The sequence below is a fragment of the Apaloderma vittatum genome, unplaced genomic scaffold (genome assembly GCF_000703405.1).
Source record: "Apaloderma vittatum isolate BGI_N311 unplaced genomic scaffold, ASM70340v1 scaffold891, whole genome shotgun sequence".
Lineage (NCBI taxonomy): Eukaryota > Metazoa > Chordata > Aves > Trogoniformes > Trogonidae > Apaloderma > Apaloderma vittatum.
In genome coordinates, this window is record NW_009699355.1 from 2828 (window position 1) to 27791 (window position 24964).

At 43.5% G+C, this 24964-nt stretch overlaps 1 protein-coding gene across 1 annotated transcript in view; it reads right to left on the reverse strand.

The window, feature by feature from the left end:
- Positions 1 to 344: 344 nt before the first annotated feature.
- Positions 345 to 24964, reverse strand: part of CARS2 (cysteinyl-tRNA synthetase 2, mitochondrial (putative)) — a gene marked incomplete at its 3' end in the record, with an annotated part of 29605 nt that continues 4985 nt past the window's right edge. The window contains exons 4-13 of the mRNA XM_009878313.1: positions 24128 to 24199; positions 23371 to 23476; positions 22563 to 22646; positions 19610 to 19739; positions 17015 to 17148; positions 12737 to 12804; positions 9467 to 9533; positions 4896 to 5034; positions 2451 to 2574; positions 345 to 443 (exon numbers count right to left, since the gene is read on the reverse strand). Of these exons, the coding sequence (XP_009876615.1) occupies positions 345 to 443; positions 2451 to 2574; positions 4896 to 5034; positions 9467 to 9533; positions 12737 to 12804; positions 17015 to 17148; positions 19610 to 19739; positions 22563 to 22646; positions 23371 to 23476; positions 24128 to 24199 (1023 nt within the window). The remainder of the gene's footprint in view (positions 444 to 2450; positions 2575 to 4895; positions 5035 to 9466; positions 9534 to 12736; positions 12805 to 17014; positions 17149 to 19609; positions 19740 to 22562; positions 22647 to 23370; positions 23477 to 24127; positions 24200 to 24964) is intronic.

Here is a 24964-nt window from a genome sequence, read left to right on the forward strand (position 1 = left end):
GCCTGGGTGCAACCATCAGGAAGACGAAGAGTCGGGGAAAGCCAGACACATAACAGCTTAAGGCTTTTAATGTTAACTTTTTCTTTTTTCTTTCTTCAGACTTTTCATTCCCACAGCACAATTGCTGCAGAAGTCACAGGGGAACACTTCTGAGAAGAAAAAAGTCCGCGTTTTGTTGCACCTGCTCACATGCTCTCTTAAGATACCATGGCAGAAACTGCAAGTGGTGCAAGAAAGCCTTACTAAAACCATAAATAACTGTTACATCCAAGGCTTTCAGAAAGCCTTTATAAAACATAATGCTGCTACCATACACTAGCACACATAGGAGAGATGTTTCATACCTGTCTTTCTCCAAAGGACATCCCAAGGGCATTAAAAAAGCCTTCTATGTAGGAGATAATGCTTCCATACACAACTGAGCTTCTAGGAGATCCAGCATCCTGTTTAAAAAACACTCAAAAGAGATGGCCCAGTCAATACATATCACAGAACTCTGCATCTCTCTGTAGCAGAGTCCACAAGGGAAAAAACTCTTATTAATTACATAGATCTGCCTCCACCAGTAACACCTGCCCAGATGGGAACTTTTACAGAGGTAGAAAAGGCACCTTGAAACACAAAGGGAACAGACTTAAGCGAATGGGGGAGGGGAACAGCTCGTTACCAACATGCCCAGCAAGGAGAAGAGATGCGTGAAGCTGCCGTGCGTAATACGTGTGCAGTAAATTAGACCTAAAAATAGTACTTCTGAGTATGAAAGGGCTGTGTGTATGAAAATGAAACAAACAAAATCCCAGCTTCAAGGGCACCTATAAGAATAAGTGATTTTGGAAAAAAAAAACCCACATCATCAAACCTAAACAAAAACCCACATCATTTTTTTGAGTGTCTTATTGATTTAAGCAACACTGAGGACTGTTTTGAGATCGCTTATGGCATTTTGTCACGCCCTGGTAGCACCAGCAAAAAAACAGCAGCAGTGACAATAGTGGTTTTTTAAGAAGACAAGTATTTCTTTCTTTCCTTCATCTTTATTTCATACAAAAAAAAATTAAAATCAAGACTAAATGATTGACTGAGAAGCAATTTAAGGGACCAACCCTTGCCTAAAAAAACAAACAAACAAAAAAACAGGGCCCAAGACAAGCCATAACCTAAAATTTGCAAAAGATCTGAACTGGAAGGAGCTGAAGCTGACCGCTGAGGTCAAGAAACAGGAATGTGTCAACTAAGGTATGAATGGTGAGAAGGTTAAAGCAAGGAATGAGCAGATAAGCTTGTGTGTATTTACTCATAGTTCTTAAGGAGAAGAACTATGTGCACAGTCATTAAGAGGTAACACTCAGACATCTGGGCTGTGCCCGGAGAAGCTCCACCACCATAACCAAAAATCTGAGTCAGCTACCCCACAAATAATACACCCCCACCCCCAACTATCAACAAAAACAACTGACAAAAGGAATTCAGGGGAAACAAGCACTGACTGGCAAAATGAGGCTACTTGCATTTTGGAGTGGTAGCACCGATACAGATACCTGCTGCACACTGGTTCAGGTCAGGGATTTGCTTAAGAGAGTCATTTTATAAAGGTAAGGCTAAGGATAGAATTTAAAGCAAGTGCTAAAACAGGACCAGGAGGAGGCAGGAATTCTAAACAGACAGGCTAATTCTCTCTTAAAATCAGTTATTACTATGTACTCAATGTTTCTTTTAGAGCACAAACGTGGAGGATGTGGTGACACCACCAATCAGGTAGCACAGCAACAAGGCTGAGCTGATCATCTCGAGCGAGAAAGGGAGCTGCTGATAAGAGGAGACCCAGAAGCGCTTCAGTCTGTGTTTACTGCTCATGTCTTGTCCTTACCAGCTGCCCCCTTTGTGTCAGCATCAAGAGATCTTAACTGGGTCTCAATCTGCCAAAAGCCATCTGAAGACAGACTCCTGCAGGCTGGCTGAGGCCACAGATATAATTTGCCAGCAGCACAAAGCCACTCAGTCCCCAAAGCTGAACTCCACGCCATGAGTGCCCCATGCACTTGGGACGGCCTGCCAAAGCCCCCACCGCAACCACCACCCACCGTTTCCCAATTTAGGTCAATTTCTGTGCATGGGTATTAAGCACAGAAGCAGGAAAAGAACATAAAACCAGCAGTAAAATCAGCAGCATGCTACAATGGCTTCAGGCCTTTCAAAAAAAATAAAACCTTAGGTACAAATAATACAGGGCAGCGGGAAAGAAACCTCCTTTGGACACAACAAGGCACAAAACAACGGCCATACACAATCCCGGCGATGTGGTCAGGACAAACGGGCACCCTTAAGGTCAACAATTTATGGAGCTTTGTTTCTGCTGGTTTCTTATGTGAACAATAAACTAATCTGTCTGCATTAAACAGTAGGACAGTGGACAGCTGTCATTTTCTGATCTCTGCATCCTAATGGGTTACCTTAGTAACAGCCTTAAGCTGTCTGTTGCCATGGTGAATGAGGTCCATAATTGCCGCAACAGCCCTGGAGGTGTCAAAGTCATCCGCAAACGCAGCCTTCACGGTTACTTTTGTGTTGGCTAGCCTTCAAGAAGAAAAGGTAACGTTTAAGATAAAGACAAACAAGATGCCAGCAGTACGCTGAATTCATCAGCTACTCAGCCAGAGAGAGTCAATGAAAGGACACTGTCATTTCCTTCCTAGCTCTCCTACGATGGGCGATGCTACGGTGAGCAGGGAGAATACATCTTCCAGCTGTGAAGGGAAAAACTTGACGCACGTCAAAATCCAGAGTGCTGCATCCATTCAATAAATACAATTAAATCACAGGAGCCAACAAGAGCGGAGCAAGGCTCACGTTAATCATTTAAACACAGATGGAGAATGAGGTTGATATTAGGGGGTTTTTAAGATTTTGTTAAGTTCCTTCTTTTCCGGCAGCCCGCTGGCAACACGCTCTTGTGCGCAGACGCGCAAACCAGACCTCGACCCAAGGACATCATTTCACAATAAAGCTCAGGGAGCAGGGTTACCTGGGGAACCCCAAGCTATCCTGGGGCTCTCCTGAACCCTCTTTTGCCCGTTTCTGAGTGGTTTTGCCTGCATCCCCTCAGATATCAGATGGCTGCTGCTCGAACTCATTCCTCCCAACACTCTCCCCTGCAAGATTCCCCTTCTCCACTGAATATCTACCACATTCCTAATTAAGAGCTCTTCATTTTGGTTGGTTTTACACCTACTGATACGCAAGCTGTGCCCTCCCACACGTCCTCCGCGAACTGACAGCTTCCCCATGTGCCTTGCGTCTCAGCCTTATCTCTCACCAACAGGTCTCCAGCAGCCTCCTGCCGAAGGATTTGCTTTTGCCAAATACCACAAGCAGTGAATTCAACTCCACTTTCCTGTAACTCCTTCCAGTACCCTCTGAAAGCCTTGGCCAGTGCAGCTGCAAGCTCGCCGACAGTGAAGTGCCCACACCACAAGGAAGCACCTCTCGCTTCTACAGCACACGCTGTTTCCCCTTGGATCCTGCACCCCAGAGCTGCCTGCACACCCCTCTGACCCCAAACTCCAGAGCACTGCGCTCGTGTTCTCAGCTTTGTACCCAACACAAAGCACATCACTCTCCCAGAAGATGATCTAGCTTTCCTAAGGGACTCCAAAGAAGACTCTCCTCATCACTGTCAGGGTCACAATAACCACGATTTCTTCTTTCCCTGTCACATCTCTGTCCCTGGCCAGTTTCTTAGTAATCCTTCCTCTGCTGCACAGGTTACAAGCTCATGCCCAAGGTGTGATATCTTTTGGTCAGCCTCTTTCTTCTCAGTTGCTAATCACAGAATCACTAAGGTTGGAAAAGACCTCTAAGATCATCAAGTCCAACCATCAACTCAGTGCTACCACGACTACTAAATTATATCCTGAAGTGCCACGTCTACATGTTTTTTGAACACCTCCAGGGATGGTGACTCCACCACCTCCCTGGGAAGCCTGTTCCAATGCCCCACCACTCGTTCAGTAAAGAAGTGTTTCCTGATATCCAATCTAAACCTCCCCTGGTGCAACTTGAGCCCATTTCCTCTCATCTTATCATTAGTAACCTGGGAGAAGAGACAAGCACCCACCTCACTACAAACCCCTTTCAGGTAGTTGCAGAGAGCAATGAGGTCTCCCCTCAGCCTCCTCTTCTCCAGGATAAACAACCTCAGTTCCCTCCGATGCTCCTCACAAGACTTGTTCTCTAGACCCCTCACCAGCTTCATTGCTCTTCTCTGGACCGGCTCCAGCCCCTCAATGTCTTTCTTACACTGCAGCACCCAAAAGAGAACACAGCACTCAAGCTGTGGCCTCATCAGTGCTGAGTGCAGGGGCATGGACACTGCCCTACTTCTGGCTGGCCACACTATTTCTGACACAGGCCAGGATGCTGTTGGCTGCCTTGGCCAGCTGGGCACACTGCTGGCTCATGTTCAGCCGGCTGCCCACCAGCACCCCCAGATGCTTTTTTGCCGGGCAGCTCTCCAGTCACTCTTCCCCAAGCCTGTAGCACTGCTGGGGTTGTTATGACTTTACAAACTGGGCAGCCTCACAACTTCATTCATAGCTTTGCCTTCTCCATCACCCAAGAGGGGCAAAGATGCCTGTGTTAAGACAGGCACACTAGATAAGTTACACAGATTTTAAAAATACAGTAAACTAAGTGTAGTGGACTACAAGGAAAAGCAGCTGGCTAGAAAAAGAAGGGGGGCAAAAAAGCTGCCCTTGGTGAGGGCTGGGAGGGAAGACTGCTTCTCAGTCCTCCTTCTTAAACAGAACTCAGAACACTACACTGTTCAGCCCTCTGAGACTGTCAGCAAACCACTGCTCACATTATCTCAACCTTTAAGATACAGCAGGCGCACTTACCTTTCCCACAGTATGTCTTCTCTAACAGAGTCACATACCAGCTGTCCTTTTATATAAGCCTGTGCATCTGTAATAAATGAGGAAATTGACTGAAGAAGGTGCTTTGCATCCTCCATGCTCTCATCACTAAATTCCACTGCTAAGAAAAAAAGAAAAAAAATTATTCAGGTGTCATGACAGGAACAATATTCTGAGGCAAAGTCACTCCAGGAGAAGTTTGTTATTATTTGTCATAGCAAACTTTTCTTATAATTAACTGCATATTTAATTAAAAATTCAATTTTTCACGGGCACTAGGTGAATTAAAGAGACAATCATTACCTTTGAAAAAGCATAACCTACTGGAAAGGTATCAGACTGACTCTAAAGGTGTCATCAGACTGACTGAAGCAATAGCTACTTGACTTTAATTATTTTTTTTTTATTACTGAATCTCTCTGTGAAGTTATTAGTCCAAAGCATTTGGATTGGATATATTTCTAAACATCCCCCCAGGCTTAAGCTGGCAAGACATACCTTTGATCTCACCCCTAATTTTGTTTCTATTCTAATTGAAGTAGACATGATGTGTATTTGGAGACCTCTAAAGAGACCTAACCCTCACCATTGACTCTGTGAGGAATACAGGCACTTAGACTTAAAGGGCTGCTTCACCAGCATCTAAAATCTAGATGGAGCTAAAATTTTACAGTCTAGATTCTGCACTAGATATACAATTCCCTCACAATATCAAACCTAAACTCACCATATCAAAGGTGACTACTAGAGAAAAAAAACGCTTAGGGTTAAGCAGGCTCCTCTCTCCTTGCCTATGTCCTCAGAAGCACAGGTGCTGGACTGGCCCCCTGTCACTTTTACTGTGAGCTTCCATCAGTACAGTAATGCACAATTTTCTGTAGAAGAGCCCTCAGACTCCACATGAGACAGCTCACCTGACCTCGGTGGGAGTTGTATCCAAGGACAGGCCTAAGTTTAAATGCATTCCTTCTCCCAACATCACACCAGAGCTGGCTATTTGAATCAAAGCACCTTTCGTAGCCAGCGCAGTATTTGCATCACCATTTTACACCTGACCTCTGCACTAAGGTACATCCAAACTCCAGCCCATAGCGTACTCCTCATCTTATCAACACCTGTAGCTTCCACAGCAGTCTCACTCTGGGTTCCACACACATCACAGCTGACCGCTTTGTGCAATGACCCAACGGTGCCCAGACACAGACTCATCAGAGCAGACAGTCCGAGCAAGAGGTCAGATCTAAGAGGGCAGAAGCAGCCAGATGTGAGACCTGATCTCAGTTCCATCAGCCTAAATCCCCAAGAAGTCTAACTGTTTAAACAGACTTTCCACAGGATTCACCCCAGTATAACTAAGGCATAAGTCTGGACCTGTATTTGTCAGATTTTCCACTTTTTGCATAATTAAAAATCCATGTTACTGCCTCATTAACACTGTTTTTAGAATTAAGCTTTACTCAGCTTTTAAAAAGACCGATGTACAGACATTTAGAAAAGAGTAAGATATTGAGAGAGATCATTTATGTCCACTAAGATTACTCAATTGACTATCCTGGTTGCTGGAACTCTGCAAGAATACTCCATGAAAGTTTATCCTTAAAAAGGCTGCTTTGATTAAAGCCATTCTTCTTCCCCAACTCACATCATTCTCCTAAACCACTGCCTGCAGGCATTGCAAACTCACACCACGGCACAGGCAAGCCCAGCTCTATAAACCTCCATCATACTACTCCGTATTCCTTTCCCTCCTTTGCCACCAAGGGAATCATCAGTACATCATCAAATTACAAAATATATGTTTATTAGCACCAACAAGTAATTAAATACTGGAGGGATCAAAAAGGTTACAGCTCACTCAGGTTCATAAAAATCACCGGAGTGGTTCTGGTGACCAGGAGAGCATTCTGGGGAGGGAACTCCATTGCCTGCAGTGGCCTCACGGCCCCTCCACCAAAGTGAATAAAGTGAAGTCGCTGCTCATGAGATGCAAGAGGAAAAACTGTGCCTCACAACAACATCCCACAGGGCTTCAGAGAAGGCACCTCTCCTTTTAAGTCACACCCAGAAGCAGCCTGGTAGGAGCACTGGTGATGGGGCCACTATACTGTGGCCTGTGACACCTAGGAAATACTTCTTCCCAACAGCCCCAGTTGGGCTGAAGGGTGGTGATTCAGGCCAAGAAGGGGACAAGCCAGAGCCATCAGCCAAAGCAGAAGGCCTGGATCATCACCACTGCCCCCAGAGCTCAGCTCGACCCCCAGCACCTCCACCCCACCAGTCTGAGAGGGCAATGGAGCAGAGGGACCCTCTGCAGAGACACAACGGAAGGATGAGATGTGCTGTGTCCAAGCCTCTTCCCTCTGACTTTTCTCTTCTTCCTCATAAGCGAGGCGTCCACATTTAACCTCCTTGGAACAATGACCACGACAAGAGGGGATCTCCTCTCCCACAAAACACATGCATCCCTGTTCGGTCCCCATGTGCTGCCTGATCTAGCTGAGAGGCGTCCCTGCCCATGACAGGGAGGTTGGATTAAATGATCTCTAAGGTCCCTTCCAGCCTAGGACATGCTATGAGTCTATGATCTCCTTGCACCTGCCCCTCCACAGCTGGGGCAGTTTGGTATCGAGTGTGTCCCCAGGTGCCCGTCAGCACGTGAGCAGGCAGGGGGTAACAAAAAAAAAAAAAAAAAGGGCCCATTCCAAGCCCAAGATCTGCATAAACCAAGCATCAAGCATGAGCCATTCCAAATGGTCAGGCGCTGCCCTCACCCACATACTTAAGAAGATCTTTTATGGGCACAATCCAAAGAGCGTAACATCATCCACACCCCCAAACCTGGATTTTAGCAAGTACAAAAGGCTCTTCTTCACAGGTAGGGATGGCAGGAACCATCACCAACAGGCTTAGACTACAAAAACTTTTTAGGAACAAATGGAAGGTTCTTGGGATCTCATTTCTAACAAAAACACTTAGGAAGCAGACAGCAAAATAAGGAGTGCAGTGAACTTATCTTCAGATCAAACTGAATTGACAGCAGCGACGCAAACTGACTGGCTGCACTGTAAATACCCGGCTTAGCAGTGACTGACTGGCTCTTTAATCGGACAGCAAATACCCTACCTCATCAGGTGGAGGTAGCAAGCACAGCAGACCTCCGAGTAATCCTTATCTGCTGCCTGGCTTACAGGCACTACACTCTGCCATAACGTTCATCACATCTTTTCATCAAAGCCACCTATATTTACACAGGTAGCCCTGTGTTTTTTACCACAGGAAGGTGTTTAACCTAGAAGTAAGGCAAAAAAAGGGTCATGTCCTTGCAGAGGTTCAAATGCAGCCAGCTGACATGCAGCAGCAAGGCTGCAGGGCTCCAGTGCCATTCCTCACCCTCAGGCAAACTTAGAAATTGCCAGCCACTCGGCTTTTGTTTACAGAACAAGCACATATGATGGTGCTGTAGGTGTTAGCCCTTTTTCTTCTTCCGTTTTAAAAACACATTTGTTCAAGGCTCCCAAGTGCTGCACCTGGGCAGACATTTATGTGTGCACAACACTACTGACAGAGACCCAGAGGAGACAGCCAGAGGTGCCACTGTCCTGCGGCATCACCCCAAAACCAGCCAGGCATGCCACTGTCCTGCCACCTCACCCTGTGGTGCCAGCACTCCCCCTTCTCCTGCTCCAAACGAGGGCTGATGGACACTAGCAAAGCCACAGAGCCCGAACCACACCAGGTCTCCTGGTCATGCTGCTGAAGGGGCTTTATACGAGGCAGCTGGAGGCCCACTGAAATACCACAGCAGGTCTTGTCCCATGTTCCGCCATCGCCTGACCATGCCAGGACAACCAACAAGCTAGATGATCCAGCAGTGGTTAGGGAACTACCATCTGCTTTTGGCAGGTCCCAGTACACCGGTAAAAAGACCAACCAAATGAAAACTTCTTCCATAGTGCCTGGCTGCTGGAAACACCACAGTAAACAGGGAAGCTGACAAAACCTGTCACACTTCTCCCCACCAGCAGTGTTTGCTGGGCTAAGACGATCATTAGGTTACCAAGTGCTGGGTAAGCGAGCTGCACTGCACCACAGAATTGCTTTAACACTCAGTAACTCCATGGGACAAAAAATGATAACACAGCAGGGAGAGAAAAAGTTATTAGCAAGCCCTTGTCACGCCCTACGGGAATATAAGGCAAAGCTCTACCTAGATACATCTCCAGAAAACAGCTGATCGTGACTGAAATACAAGTCACTGCAACGAGATGCAAATCAGACATGGAGGTAATTCATTATTTGAAAGTGCAATTAACTGCAAGTCACAATTAACTGCAGCTCAGGAAGGTATTCAGACAAACAGTTACATATCAGGCTGGGTGAAGATGCTTTTCGACAGGAGAGGCAAAGTGCAGCCCCGCAGAGCTCTGCCAGCCTCTCCACTCACCAGAGGAGAACTGCGAGGCACCGCAGGGAGAGCCCGCCCTGCCGCCAGCTCGGGAAGCACGCATGGAAAGACACGTGTGTCTCAGTGAACAAAGGGGTTATTTCCTTACCCGAGCTGTATCTGCTGCGCAAACAAAACATCCTGAATTGATCCGATGAAAATTTCTTCAGGAAATCCTAAACTCCACCCAGAAAAAGATGGCTTTAGCATTACAGCAAATGGTTCCTTCAGGAGTTGTTGCACCAGCCTTGTGCCAGTTTCAGAGCATATTTCAGACAAACTAAGATGACAGATAACCCATCCTAGTCATTTTAAAGTCTAAGCTACATAAAATCTAATTCTAGGAGCATGTATATATGTATGCAAGACTCTATCAAATGTAAGACAGTGAAAAGTACTTCGTAATTATGGTCAAACATACACTGTATAAAAACCTTTTAACAACCACAAACAAAAAACCCCAACCAACCAAAATTACCAGACTAAGACTGGGATCCAATTTGCACAAAAGAGTATCTCCTTAATTTTGCAAACTTTATCAAAAAAGGAAAGATTTCTTGAAAAAGAAAATGTTTTCTTTCATGTTCTAGTCCTGCAGAAAAAGCAGGGAATGAACAAAATCAACTTTTTTATATTGCTAGAATTTATCTGTGTTAATTTTGGAACCTCATTAATTTCAGCTTAATATATATCTAGCTTTACAATTAATTTACTGTAGTAAAAAGCAAATTATCACTATTATTACTAGTGTAATTAATTTATACTTTTAGTATAAAGAATTATTTAAATGTTTGGAAGGTACACTGATAAAACATTCAACCACTTCCAGCCCTACTCTCAGCAAGGCTGGACACTGTGGCACACTGTCTATGAACACTGTATTCGTGCCTCTTTTTTTCCTTTTTTGTTTCTGTCTAATTTGCTAATTGGTGATGTTAAGTTTGTGCCACTGAAACCGAAAATCATACAGAGAAGTTGGTACAAGTGAGAAAATACAGCGTCACTTGCCTGGAGACACACATTTCACAATTTAGCTTCTGCTACCAGACTAAACCAGCGTGAAGATGGAAGGTAGCAAAGAGTCAGCAATATGCAGACTCTCCAATGAAAACAGAAACAACAGAGCAATCAAGGCAAGATAAATCACAGTGATATTGTCTGGTTCAGTGGGTGGGGGTTTTGTTGTGGTTTGGTTTGGGGTTTGTTGGGGTTTTTTTAAACTCTCTATAGTATACTCAATGTGTCCAGAAGCTTTACACTAATATATATAAATATATATAAAGTAGGTATGGAGAAAAAAAAAAAAGTTGGGAAAGGACCATCCAAACTGGAAAAAACAATTCTGCATTTCATTGAAAACTGAGTACAAAGGAAGCATCACAGCTCTCTCAAAGCAGGTTGCTCAGCCATGCGTTATCACAACGTGGTTGATTTTGGGGGTCAGAATGACTAGCTATTTATTAAAGAAAAAATAACACAGAAAATGGGACAAGAGGGAGGGAAAATAGGGCAACTGGACACAGAGGAGGTGGGGCAGCCATGCCCGGGTGACAGCTTGGAATGCAGGCAGCTGCCAGCAGGACCAAAAGAAGGCCCCAGACAGGCCTCCCCAATTCAGGAGTGGGCACAAGACCTTCCACACAGAGCTTAACTTTCAAGAAGCAGGAAGAATTTTGCTTCACTACACTGAAAAATCACTTACAGGGAAGGTTTAGTACTTGTTAGCCATGTCTAAGGGCAGAAATTAAAAGTGGAGGCCTGCAAGGGAAGAGAGACGGGCCTGACATTTTTGGTTTCTCAACAGAAAGAAGTCCCACCACAGCAGTGGAGGGAAACGTCTCTATACATTATTTTGAACTCCCTGCATTGTATCCATGCCCATTTCTCCACCCTGTCCACAACATCTGCTGAGACTCAGGAAAATTCTGTGTAACTTGTGAGTGACGAGTGATTTTCCTGGGGGAGACAGGGCTTAACTGTACCCAGACAGCATCAGGAGAATTAAGAATAAAGCAGCTCATATTGAACTCCTTTTAAAAGGGATTTTAATTAAGTCTTCTGAGAGGGCAAAGGGGAACATATGTGCTGAAACAGCTTCTCAAGTTTTGTCTAAAGGAAGGAAATTACCCACAATAGGTGTTAGCCATCATGGGAGCCACACTAGCACCAAGCACAGCTGTGTTGCACGTGTCTGGCAGAGAAACTCTGCTTTGAGCTACAGCAAAGAACTTTGGGTTGCACTAAACCAGGACATATTCATATGGCTTGTGGGTACAAAAACAAAGCAATCTGTGCATCAGCAAGGTAACCCTATAAAAATTAAGGAGAATATAAGAGACCACAGCCAAAGTGTGGTTGCAGGACACCCAAAAGCTTCCTGACAAAATAGTGACATTACATCCCATTTCACCTAAAGCAGAACAAAGAAAAATGTCCACTCTTTTCTAAGTCCCAAAAGCATATGCAATATTAAGAGAAGACAGATGAGAGCCCATGACTACAGAACAGAATCACTTTGGTTGGAAAATACCCTTGAGATCGTGTCCAACAATAAACCTATAATGCACAAGTCTAGTATTAGGCACAAATGCTGCTCTTAGGAACAATCTCAGCTCAGCAAAATCCATGTTATAAGCAAATCCTGAGTCCAAGGGGGTTTCCTACATCGAGATCTGCAATAACAGGTACACCAGCACTACAGAAAGACTCCGCTTCAGGTCTTATGTTGCAGGGTAAGCACACACTCCCAAGTTTTCTCAGAAGAGGGCTGATTGGTGGCCAGCAGGAGCAGGGATGTGATTCTGCCCCTGTGCTCAGCCTTGGTGAGGCCTCACCTCGAGCCCTGTGTGCAGGGCTGGGCCCCTCACTGCAAGAAAGACACTGAGGGGCTGGAGTGGGTCCAGAGGAGAGCAACGAGGCTGGGGAAGGGACTGGAGGGAAAGTCCTGTGAGGAGAGGCTGAGGGAGCTGGGGGTGTTCAGCCTGGAGAAGAGGAGGCTCAGGGGGGACCTGATCACTCTCTGCAACTGCCTGAAGGGAGGGTGTAGTCAGGTGGGGGTCGGGCTCTTCTCCCGGGCAACGAGTGACAGGAGGAGAGGACACGGCCTGAAACTGTGTCAGGGGAGGTTTAGGTTGGATCTCAGGCAGATTGTGCTGAGGCGCTGGGATGCACTGCCCAGGGAAGTGGTGGAGTCACCGTCCCAGGAGGTGTTTAAGGAGAGGCTGGATGTGGCACTTAGTGCCCTGGTCTGGCCCATGTGGTGGTGTTGGGTCACAGGCTGGACTTGATGTTCTCAGAGGTCTTTTCCACCCTCAATAATTCTCTGATTAATATTTACATATTACAAACATACATTGGTCAATTCACAGAAATAGATTACCTTAATTGTTATGTAGTTTTTTAACGACTTGGACATTTTTTCTTGACTTCCTTTAACGTGCAAGTGCCCTAGAACAAAATTTTAAAAAATATATATAATTAACTGGGACAAATGAGTGTGCTTCTGAATGAGTAGCGAATGAGAAAGGCTGTAGTGAGACACTGGAAATGTAGGAGGCAGAATATGCTGTGATGGATATGCACCAGCCATTTCAATGCAATATCTAACATTTTTCAATAGTTTTGCCTACATTCCCGCACACTTCTCAATCCTCAACCTTCACTGAGTGAATCTGAAAACACAGGAAATTTTTTTTAAAGAACAAAAACAAAAAACACCAAATAACAAAACATCACCACCATGAGCAGAGACATTAATAAGAATCGATAACATACTGACAGAAACAAGCAAGCAAGCCAGTACTGCTTAATCTTGACAGAAAAGCATCTTACCTGATACACCTGACTTTCCAGAACTGCTTTTAAGACCTTTAAAGATCTTCCAGCAATCTCACAATACAATATTTTTGAAACTCAAACAATTTTCTGTATTTATTACTTGCTGGTGGCTGTTACACTATTTTTTTCATCCAAAAGTTTATTGTGCTGGTGCAAAATACCTTACCTGTAAAATTACTTATCTGCATATTCCCTAGTTACTTATCTGCATATTCCCTACTTCTCTAGACTTTGGGAGACTGATAAAGAGAATCTCTGAGCATTGCTAGAGCCACGTGGACCATTGTTTTGTAGGGCTGTGGTACTAGAAAAATGCAGTAGCTATCTCCATTGCATTTATGTAGAGCTTGGCTTCAGGACTGGAAGTTCTGTTGAAGCAAGACAGGAGATGGGCAACCTCGTGCTGTACATTCCCAGGCCTCCTCTGTGCTGGCCGCAGCATCACCATTGATAGAAAATATCAATTACTCATAGTACTGGAGACGTGCTGAACATGCAGCAAATAAGAGGCTACTTAGCATCATTTTGAAAATGTTAAAAGCCTTAACTGGCTTCTCCTAATAAAAGAGTAATCATTTAAGCTTCCAAACACCCACAACTAACACACAATTTTCAGGCACTTATTCATACTTGGAGGCAGATTTTTAAGCATGAACTTTTCTTGCTCTTTCATATCACATTAGCACTTTGCATTCTTCCAGATTTGGCAGTCCAGCATTACCAATGCCTCAGAGGGCTCCATGAGGACAACATATGATCACTTCTGCTCTTACAGGTGGTGGCAGAGGTGGCATTTATTGCCCAGCACCCTGAGCAGCTGTCTGAATTTTGTGCTACTCTCCACGCAGCACTGCTCTTGCAGCCTTGCCTGGAACTCCCTCTCTTACACAAGGAGAAAAAATCCCCATTATGCTCGTCTGGATACAAAAGCAACATGCTCCAGCCTGGTAAATGGACATGAGAAGCATCTAGTTTCACTTCTTAGCTATTTCTTACAATGATTCAGAGCAGCGGGGATTCTCCATAAGGCTTCCTCCAGTCCTACCCTGATCACCTGGAAACTGAAGTGTGCACAACTCACTGTGGAGAGTAGGAAAGAATCAAGAGATCTATGGATACAGGACCAGCTACAGCAGAAATCTACAATCAAACCAAAACATCACTTTCAGCATGTTTGTCCTGACTGCTAGTAGGTGAGGCCATTTTGACCGCTTTGCTATTAAACTCAGGGTCCTCATTAAGAACGTCCAGGCTGTCCGAGACAGCAGACACCTGCAGCTCTTGCAACTCAAGTATAACCCACAGACAAACCTCTCCTAGCAGAAAGGGAAGAGCCTGGGTGCGATTACTACTTTTTTCTTTTGCAAAGGTGCCTAAGTATTGACTGACTTAACTTTAGGCAGCCAAGCTTAAAATAGTTTGATTGTGTTTTCCTAATAAGGTACAGGTAACATCTGAATTTGAAATAATATTCCTCTTCAAGAGTTTCAGCACTTTGAATGATTTCATTAAAGAATCACAAAATACAAGGATTTTCATAACTTTGGCTTGGCACTCTTCCCAGAGTACAAGTAGTCTAAAAATAAAGTCCTTATAAGAAGATTTATCCCCAGTGCAGGGATTTTCTTCCTCTAATGGGGATTGCTCCTCCAATTCCGAGCCTGCTAAAATTCTGCAGTCAGTTACCAGAATAAATTGTTTCTGAGGACGATTAATTTGCTCTAAATAATTCACAGTATCATCCTCCAGCAAAATTTTTTGACTTAATGAATGTAATCTCTCAGCTCCTACAGAACCTCAGTGTACAAACTGCCCTTGGAATTAATTTCTCCCCCTCCCTTAATTTTTCTTTTAAAAAATACTTCTGTTTAGTTAGTTTCAAAGAATATTTCCCCTATAATTCCAATTCCAAGCTTGAAAAGTCAGATTCACTGGTTTTCAACAGAAGGCTCCACCTGGCAGTAACCAGTGCAACTCAGTGGAAGTGCAGAGAACTCCCCAGCCCTTCAGGAGCAAAGCCCACCCTGGGGGATGCACCAGCCTCTGGACAACTGCTATTCATTTATACCCAGCTCTACACCGGGAACTGAAACTAGAATTCAATATTCATTCATTTGTACAGTGCAAATATACATTAAAAAAAAAAAAAGCCCAAGTAATTCCCAGAGAGCAGCACAGGCTTAACTCTACATCTCTTACTGAGGGAAGCAGCCCAAAGAGTTCTCCAAGGCATCTCACGAAAAGCACTTTGTGGCAAGAAGAGAGACTGCAGATTTGAACCTGACTTTCTACCGCCTTCAGCTCACCATCCAGAACCGTCATGAATGCAATAGGGAGAACAAATGTCAAGGTTTCCATCAACAGGAACAGTGCTAGTACTGTCAGACAACAGTGCAGTTCAAAGCACGGTACAGCACAAATTGCACTGAAGCGCTGTCGTGCGGAGGCAGCAAGGAGGAGCTCTACGTAACACCAGGCAGGATCACACCATGAAGACAGAGCAAGTAGAAGACACTTTGGTCCAGTTTAGTCAGACATAGCCAGTGAGGTCACTTCTGGGGGAAGAAATAAGGCCTGTGACAACTGTATTGGGCTGCACCGACACCAAGTCACTCACACTCCACAGGAAAGCAGAAAGACTCTGGAGGTGGTCAGAGCACTAGAGAGGGTGATGAAACTTAATGTCTCCACTTTTTTACAGAGCCAAGGGGCAAGTGGCTTGGTCTTTATGTAGCCCATAAATGTCACAGACCTCCTTGTCTCTACCCACCAGCAACCGCATTGATCATGCTTGACCAGAGCAGACCAAAACATCTGACTCACTTCATCTCCAGCATGAATTCTGTTTCTCACATTCAACACCAGGGGTAACAGTACTGATGGATTAAAAAAAAAAAAAAGAAGAAAAAAAGAAAAAAAAGAAAAAGCCTTCCCAGAAGAATTTAAATAGTTACAGCTACGTGAATGGTGCACAGGGAACATCCAGCAGTTGACTGCTGCAGCACAACATCTGCCTGCAAGGCTTCCCCCACATTTCAATTCATACCAAACATCCTAGCTCAGATGTTTCTTTGAAGAATCACAATTCTGTGAGCTTCGCTGGTTCATCAGTTCATGTATCTTAGCGTTCTCTCCATTCTTACTTGCCAGAAATACAGATGTCTTTTCTTATCATGACTAAAAGCCCTTAACCATAGTCACAAACACAGGCTGGTTTATTCCGCATGCCACCAAAATCTTATTTTAAAGCCCACAAGCAACTGGTGCTGAGACACGTTAGAGAACAAGATCGGTTTATTCTACTCTCAATGCTTCTAAAACATTAGAAATCAGCGAACCTGCCCACCTGCCACCTCCGCTCCCTGCCTTCAGACACTGTGGGTTCTAGTTCTAGACAACAGAAACTCCTGGTTTTAGGAGGACTACATAAACACATATAGACTGTTACAGCCAAAACACAATTTTAAAAGGAAGTCTATCACAAAGAGAACTCTCAAATTTTGAGGAAACTCAAACAAAAGGAAATGAGAAAAACTCTTCTTTCCCCGTGCTTAATTAGGAGCAAACACTGTATATGAGCAATATTATTTGGAGATTTCCCCAGATAAATTTCAGGAATATTCCACTCTAAATGCTTTATTAACAGAGTCAGTCATTCTACAGTTTCAAGATTTGCTCTTATTTATACTTCTTCATTTAGTGAGGATGGGAATTCAGTCACTGTGTACAGCATCTGTTTTCACACTATACAAATGCCAAACCTAAAAAACCAAACCATTATAATTTTACAGGCCTTCCAGGTGACTAATATTTTACTTACCAGAATGGAAGAAGTAATTCCCCCATTGCTCACACTGATGATATGCCTCACACTGTGCGATTTCATTTTCATGATGAGGAAATGCAAGATCTATTCCACCGGTATGGATGTCCAGCTGGTTTCCAAACACTGCACTGTAACAATATTTTCCTGTTAGGTAAGCAGAAAACTACAGGAGTTTTTTGTAAGAAGAAACGCAAAGAAGAGTAAGATGAAACAAAAAATTCAAGTGTACAATCTTATTATTGCCTTCTTAAAACAAGTCTTTACACAGATCTTGGGTGCCAAAGCTGCAACTGTCCTTGTATGGACAGGACCCCTATCTGCCCACGATTAATGTTCCTTAGTAGGAACAATTATTTTTCTACCTTAGATTAGAGAACGGCAAGCAGGACACCTCCCTTCCCTGTTCTGCTACAGTTTCCGTATCGAGACAGTGGCCTTCATCTGCAAACCTAACAACTTCAAAGTGACAAACGTTTCTGTAAATTTGGTATTACTATTCTTTATCTTGTACCTTCTCTGTAAGAATTCAGGCAATACTGTACACAGCCACGATAGAGAATGCTTAGTCATGTATCACTAAAACATCAAAAGAAAGTATCAGTGCCTCTCCCAAGGCCGCTTCTCTCAACCCAACAGCACTGCTGCATCAAAGTGGGTCACCCATGGGCTTGCACAGCACTGGTGGCTCCACAAATACTGGTGGCTGAAGTAAGGTGTTCACGTGGCAACAGAGCAGACCTTCAGGAGTAAAGGCTCCTACACTCCATCCACTGCTCCAGCAAGTCCCTGCTAGGCCATGCTGGGCAAAGGGATAACTTTATTTTGCCCATCTGCGAAACAAAGACAACACTTACTTACACATGCCTCTGTGTGTACACATAGACATACACAGTCTTCCCATATGTCACACTAGCAAGTTGCACCTGGCAGCTGGCTTAGATACTAATACTATTGTTCCTTTTTGGGACGGAACACCCCGTTAACACCCCGGCTCACAACGTCTCTGCAGGAGCTGCTGGGGCACAGGAAGAAAGGAAAACAAGGAGAAGGGAGGTGGGAAGAAAGACTAGCTATTGCTATTTCCCAACCTCATGCCCTCTCCACTCCCCCTGTCTGCTCCAAAACCAGCTGAAGCACAGATCTTCCCAGAAGCAGCCCCAGCTCGTGTCTTCCATTGTGCCATCTACAAAGGAGCACTGGCCCCTTGTCATTTTCTCCAACAAAACCATTAAGAGCTGGGGACAGGAGAGATGGGTCCACAAAATACTCGGGGGCAGGAAGCAAAGCAAGCGAAACTCCAGAGAGGAGACCAAACCTAAGCCACAGCAGGTCGTTCCTTCCTCCAGGGCTGCGTGAGAGACCAACACCCTTTTCATTCACCTTCTCCAGGCACACTTCACAGCCTTTTCAAAACTAGTTCACCTGGCTTACTCAAAGTGCTTTAAGATCTTTGGCAAAGCAAATGGGTAAGTAGGTATTGCCTGGACAGCTGACTGGGACAGCAAAATGTTTTAGGTAACTTACCAAAATAAACTCTCAATTTTTCACAGTCCAAGATTACTACACCTATGTTCGGCACGGGTCAACTCCTATTTACAAGGTGGGACCCTCATACAGCCACAGGAAAAAAAAAAATTACAAAAAGAAAGAAATGCAGGCTGTAAATGGCACTGCACTGGCAGAGAGGCTGTTTTGCAATTGGCATTTCTTACCAGTGCGCTTCTGTCACAGGTTGCACTTCAAATACAGCACCTTTTTGTGTACTTCAGTTGCTTTACAAACTGTTTCATGGTGCTGAAACTACTTACAGACAGAAAGCCACACTTATTAACACTTTTAACAGTCAGGTACTAATGACCAACAGCCCCAGGTGCACCAGCAAACGATATGAAAGAGGAACTTAAAGCACCTGTTCCATCTACTTTCCGCTTGGGTTGAAAACTTAAAGAGGGACAGATCTAAATGATTTGTTATTAGCTTCCAAAAGAAGATCTAAGACTAACACAAAACTAAGTATCACTATCAATCTTCCAAGAGAGGACATAATATTGCCACCCTGAGGAGAAAATAAAACTCCAAATTAAGAGCAGATTAATTTAAACCAACTACAAGCAAAATGCTGCTACGCACCATTCATAACATGCCCACAGAATATAAGTTAAGGCCAGCAAAACCTCATATGCTCGCTAGTCAGGATGGAAGCCCTCACCTCGTCCGACACAGCGCTATATGCTAAGTCCCATGAAGACTGCAAGAGAGGGAGGCAAATGAGAGAGGTACCACAACTTTCACTAAAACTTTATTTACTCAGTTCACATTCAAAGACTTGATAATCAACCACGTGATCCTGCCTGGCACAGTTTAAACACCCAAGTCTGTCTCAAGGGAAAGTGCTAAAACGCAGCAAGAGAGCTACGCCATTAAGGTGGAGCAGAGCTCGTTTGAGCCACACAGGACATCCCAAGCATTCACATTAAACCTGATGCTTTCTACTCATCAGAAAAACCATCCCTTTCAGTATTGCTGCTACCATTGTACTGTGACTGAAAAGAAAAGCCAGCACTAGATTTAAAATCTAAGAAATCTGACCTTGACATGGTGGAACACTCAATGTGCCATCCAGGTCTTCCTTCTCCCCAGGGAGAAGTCCAAGACATCTCTTGAGGTTTGGCAGCCTTCCACAGGGCAAAATCTTTACCATGTCGTTTATCAGTATCAACTGCCAAGAATAAGTGATTGTTAATGGGATATTTCTGCAAGAAAGAAAAAAATACGAGCAAATGAAAGCAAGTGTAAATGTGTTTAGTGAACTATTTGGATTTTGATCTCTTTCACTCAACTTCTTTTCCTGCAGCTTTCTTCTCTTCGGCTTCCAGTTTCTCAATCAAGTGTTTGAGAAAAAATAGTACGTTGAACTAGATTTCTGCAGGCTAAAAAGATGGATTCAAGATTTCTTAATACATCCTATCCTTTTAGTTCTTTTGGCCTTCTTTGGTTTTACATCATTCATTTCACTACTTCTCAGACAGCTTCCCAGGACAGACTGCATCTCAGCAGAAAAAGTAACAAAACTAACCAAAACCAAAACCAACAAACAAATCAAAACCAAATCCACTATTTCTTCCTCTGGGACACAAACAGCTTCTGGTTCAGATTCTCTAAAACCAAGAAGAGCATGGAGACGAGAATCAAAATCATTCTTGAACAGTAGCGATCTTCCAGTGTTGTTTTCACCAGAGGCTTCTCCACAGAGGTCTCCTCGCCAGCTGTATTTGTTGCTTCCCTCACTACACAGCCATGGACATGGTCCTTTCTGCCACAGCACAGCAGAGAAGACGGTTTGTCTCTGCCAGTTCCTAACCCCTGTCCGGACACATACACAGCTCCTTGGCAGGAGCTACAGACCACGGTTTTGGATTCTGCATCTTTTTGCTGACAAATACACAGCCTTGCATTTGACTGCTGCAGAAAAACAAACCGAATTTGGCTTGAAGGCGCACAGCTTGGCAAGCAACACGCACTGCTTTTAAGTTCCCTCATTTAACACCGCTCATCTGTTTTATCAGCAGCTGATGCTAGATTTACTACTTCTACTTATTTCAGATTACTAACAAAACCATGATGTATCACTGGGTCTGAATCAATCCCTAGAGCATTCCAGTATCAACACATTTTAATGATGATTCACAGCTATTCTTGGAGATCTACTAAATGGTCATTTTTCTTGAGCCATTCCACTTGTATTTTATTGATATTATACAGAGTCGGTTTTTACTCCGAATGTCATGCAATATTAACGGAAGCACATTACAAAAATCCATTACACCTGCTTCATTATTCAAAACTGATAGGAAATAAAAGAACAGAAATATAACCCTAGTTTCATCCACTGAATCTTTATCTTGGCTCTTTCACTAGCTTGCCAAGCTCTGTCTGACCAGTATCTGACTCCATTCCTCTTTTGCCCTTTTTCTGGAGCATATTGCCACAAAAAAAAAAAAAAAAAGAAAAAAACAAACGAGCACACTCTTCACCTTCTGGCAAAACAACAGTAAAAATATTCAGAAATAAGAGCAAATTTAGTTGTGACTTTAGGGGAAACAGGGCAAAACACAGAATCAGTAACAGCTGAAGCTGAAGGGCACCTCGAGATCATCATCTACTCCAACGTCCTGGTCAGAGCAGGCTCAGCTACGGCATGCTGCCCAGCATGGTGTCCAGTTGGGTTCTGAATATCTCCAAGGATGGAGACTTCACAGCTTCTCTGGGAAACATTTTCTTGTGACAACCATTCACAGAGTAAAAAAGGTTTTTATTAGGTTTAAATGGAATTTCCTGTGTTTCAGGCTGTGCCCATTCCCTCTTCTCCTGTCACCAAGCACAACTGGCAAGAGCCTGGCTTCATCATCTTTACTCTCGCCATTTGCCCACATGTCCCTGAGCCTTCTCTTCTCAAGGCTGAGGAGTCCCAGCTCTCTCAGCCTTATCTCACACAAAAAGATGTTCCATCTCATTCACAGCCCTTTTCTGGGCTCTATCCAGTGTGGTCATGTCTCTCTCTTACTGGGGAGCCCAGCACTGGACTCAGCACTCCAGGCATGTCTCACCAGTGCTGAGCAGAGAAGAAGGATGACCACCCTTGACCTGCTGACAATGCTCTTTCCAGTGCAGCCCAGGAGAGCTGTTGGCTGTCTTCACAGACAGTAACTGCCTCTAAATAACTGTCAACAAAATGCATTCCCTCTGCTAGTTGTAATGTTGAAATAACTCCAGCACGGAGCTGCAAGAAGTTTCTGGCTGCAAATCACCTGAGCACCAGCCTGCCAGGTATTTTCAGTAATTGCAAACATTTTTTTTTTCCAACAAAGAAATACTGAAGTTCAGAGTAGAAAAGGATGGAGGAGGCCTGCATCAAATTCTCCAGAGACTCGACTTACAGAAACTACAGGGAGGCTCAGCAATCCTGCTCAGCAACCACACAACTGCAGTAGAAAAGAAAAAGCCCAGGGTACAGGCATGTTCCAGCACAGCCTGTCAGGAGATGGCTCACCCTCACACAGATAGGCTGCTTAGCACAAGTCCAGCAGTAAATCATCAAAGAAGCAAATTCATCTGGTTAGAATACATCGAGGAGTGCAACTGCCCCAACCCTAAACACAGTAGATTAAAGTTTCCCTGCGTTTACTCTCGAATATCTCACTGCTGGCTAGTCCAACAGCTGAAACCACCCCCTCACTATGAAGTTTGTATGTAGCACTCCCAAGTAGATTTAAATAAAACTGATTAAGAATCCTAATCGTTCTAAGTTATGAGAATAAAGGTATGAACGGAACCAACTATGAAGAGAAACCACCAAGTTTCCTCTTGCACTGGCAACAGTGAGTGTTTCAATAAATTACAAAAGCAAAGTCTTAATCAAAAAACTGGCTACATGCAATAGGTTAGAAAACTGTTTCCGACTGCTGAATGAAAGCTTACACATAGATACAGCATGAGTTCAAACAATACATTAAATACAAAGAAGTTGGTGCCATAAACTCACCTGCTTCGTCATGGGTATCAGGATAAATAGTAGTCAATACTCCATATCTTTTTTCCCAAGACTTAACATCAAAATAAACATTACCTAATAGAAAAGATATGTTTAGTTTTATAGCAAAGACGGGGCACATTCATGATGAGGACATAACAAGCAAAACAAAAATGTCCTTTGACTCCTCTTTTAAATTCTGATTTAGAAATTCAAAAATACTGTAAAAGTAGTAGCAGATGTTTCCACGTTACCAGTTTTTCAGTAATCTCACTGCGTGTGTTCATTCTGCACATAGAATAATAACTTTATACTCCGGAGATCTCCCCAGGTTCTTTCCTGCCCGTGCACAATCAGCAATCCCCTCCCTGACTGCAGCACAGCCTGCTGCTACACCAGCTATAACGCACTCAAATCCTTCCAGAGCCACCAGCTCTGCTAAAAATAAATAAATAAATAAATGAAGCACCACACATTGTGCTTTGCGGGCACATCTTTTACAGCACATAGAAGATATCCACGGCCTGTTTAGAGCTAAGAGGCTCCCTCAGCTCCCTTGCATCAAGCCAGGCTAGGGCTTCCCCACAGGAGCTTAAACAGCGGTTCATTACACTAAACAATTATATTAAGTAATGAGCTACATTTAACTTAGTTGTTCTGCCCACTCACATCATCACAAACGAGTTGCTCACGCTCTGGCTGCTAATGAACAGAAGGAAAGCTTGGCACAGTGTATCTCATCTGATCCCGAAACAGGATTATTAAGAATGCTGATTCCCTGTACATGTGCTGAGTTGAGTTGCCTTGCTATAAGTCTTACCTTGTGAAGTTGTATAAGCTTGTCCACTAGCAATTATTTTTTTTATAAAGGAAATTATCTGAGGAATGTTGTCAGTCACCTTCATATATACTGTAGGAGGAAGGACCTTAAAAAAAGGGAAACATTTCATTAGCCTGTATGAAAAACACTGTTGACAAGTCCCTTCACTCTAAGAAACAAACTTTAAAGAACATTCTGTTCAATTTTTCCTTAAATAAAAATACATATTTGAAAGTATCATAAAAAGATCTTAAGTAGCATTTAAGATAATACCAAAAAAAAAAATATATAAAAATTGAGTGTTGGGGAAAAAAAAATCCACTAGTTTTTCCCAGTGGCTTACTCCCTGCTTCTTACAAGCATTTTGGACAAGAAACAAAGTCATCTGAAGTCAGTAAAAAAATATTTTGCTTCCCATGCTTTAGATCAGGCTGTTTCTGCATTATAGCAATTATGTATTATTTGTGAACCAAGGCTCTCCTGAATGGGAAAGAAAACCCCAAAACCTGTGTTCCTAAAGAAATTTAACTTGTTCACTCCAAAATTAGGGTTTGCTTCTCCTCTTACTTCCTTACTCAAAAGGTAGGCAATGTATTTCCAGAAGAATGAAAAAGTAAATCAGTATTCTGTTTTCAAGCAACACTTCATCACACAAGCAATCAATTTATTATTTCAGACCAAACTGTCAAAATCAGATTCTTTAGCAAAATAAATTGCTTTAAAATAGTCTTAAATTGAGAAGCATGATTATCTGTACCTTTAAGGCAGCCATATCTTGTTTAAAATCTTCCTCATAAATACGAGCAAGAGCTGCTGGTGAAATATTCATCTGAAGAAGAGGGAAGCAGATCAGTAAATCATAAACCAAAGTAATAATATAAAATATTGCAATCTTTTACCAGACAGTTAGTAGCTAATTGGAAGACTTACAGAGCCCCCAAGGTAAAGAGCCAGAAAGGCTTATTAATCTAACATTCAGGGGGAGGAAATACAAGTTATTTATAACTTGAAAGTAGTATTTCATTTACACTTCTGAATTGCCATAATATTAATACATATCTTTTAAGATAAAACAACCAAAGATTAAAATAATAAACTCCTTCCCTCTCTCATTATTTTCTTCTTGAGGAGGTCTTCCTTTTCCAGTGACAAGATACACTGCAGTACATGGGACAGGAAATTCAGCCTGTTGGCAGGGGACACTGATCCATCTTTCTGACATGTAGGTCATACCAGAGACATACAGAATGCGACAGGACATTAATTTTCAGCTACTAAACCCCCCCCCAAGTTATTTCAGCTGATGATGGTTACTCACAGATGGCAGTACAATCGGGGGAAAACGAACTGAAAGTCAGCCCCACTCTTTGCCAAGCACGGCACTTCTCAAGCCCCTTCACCAACGTTTCTCGTTCATGGGGCGATGGGCAGGAATAGGGAACCTCACAGAGGTAACAAGAAAGTGCAACCCGAAAGACAAGAAACAATTGGCACATGACTGCTTGTGTGTGCCCAGCTGGCCACGGCCAAAGGCATCCCGGCCTGTACCAGGAATAGTGTGGCCAGCAGGACCAGGGCAGGGATTGTCCCCCTG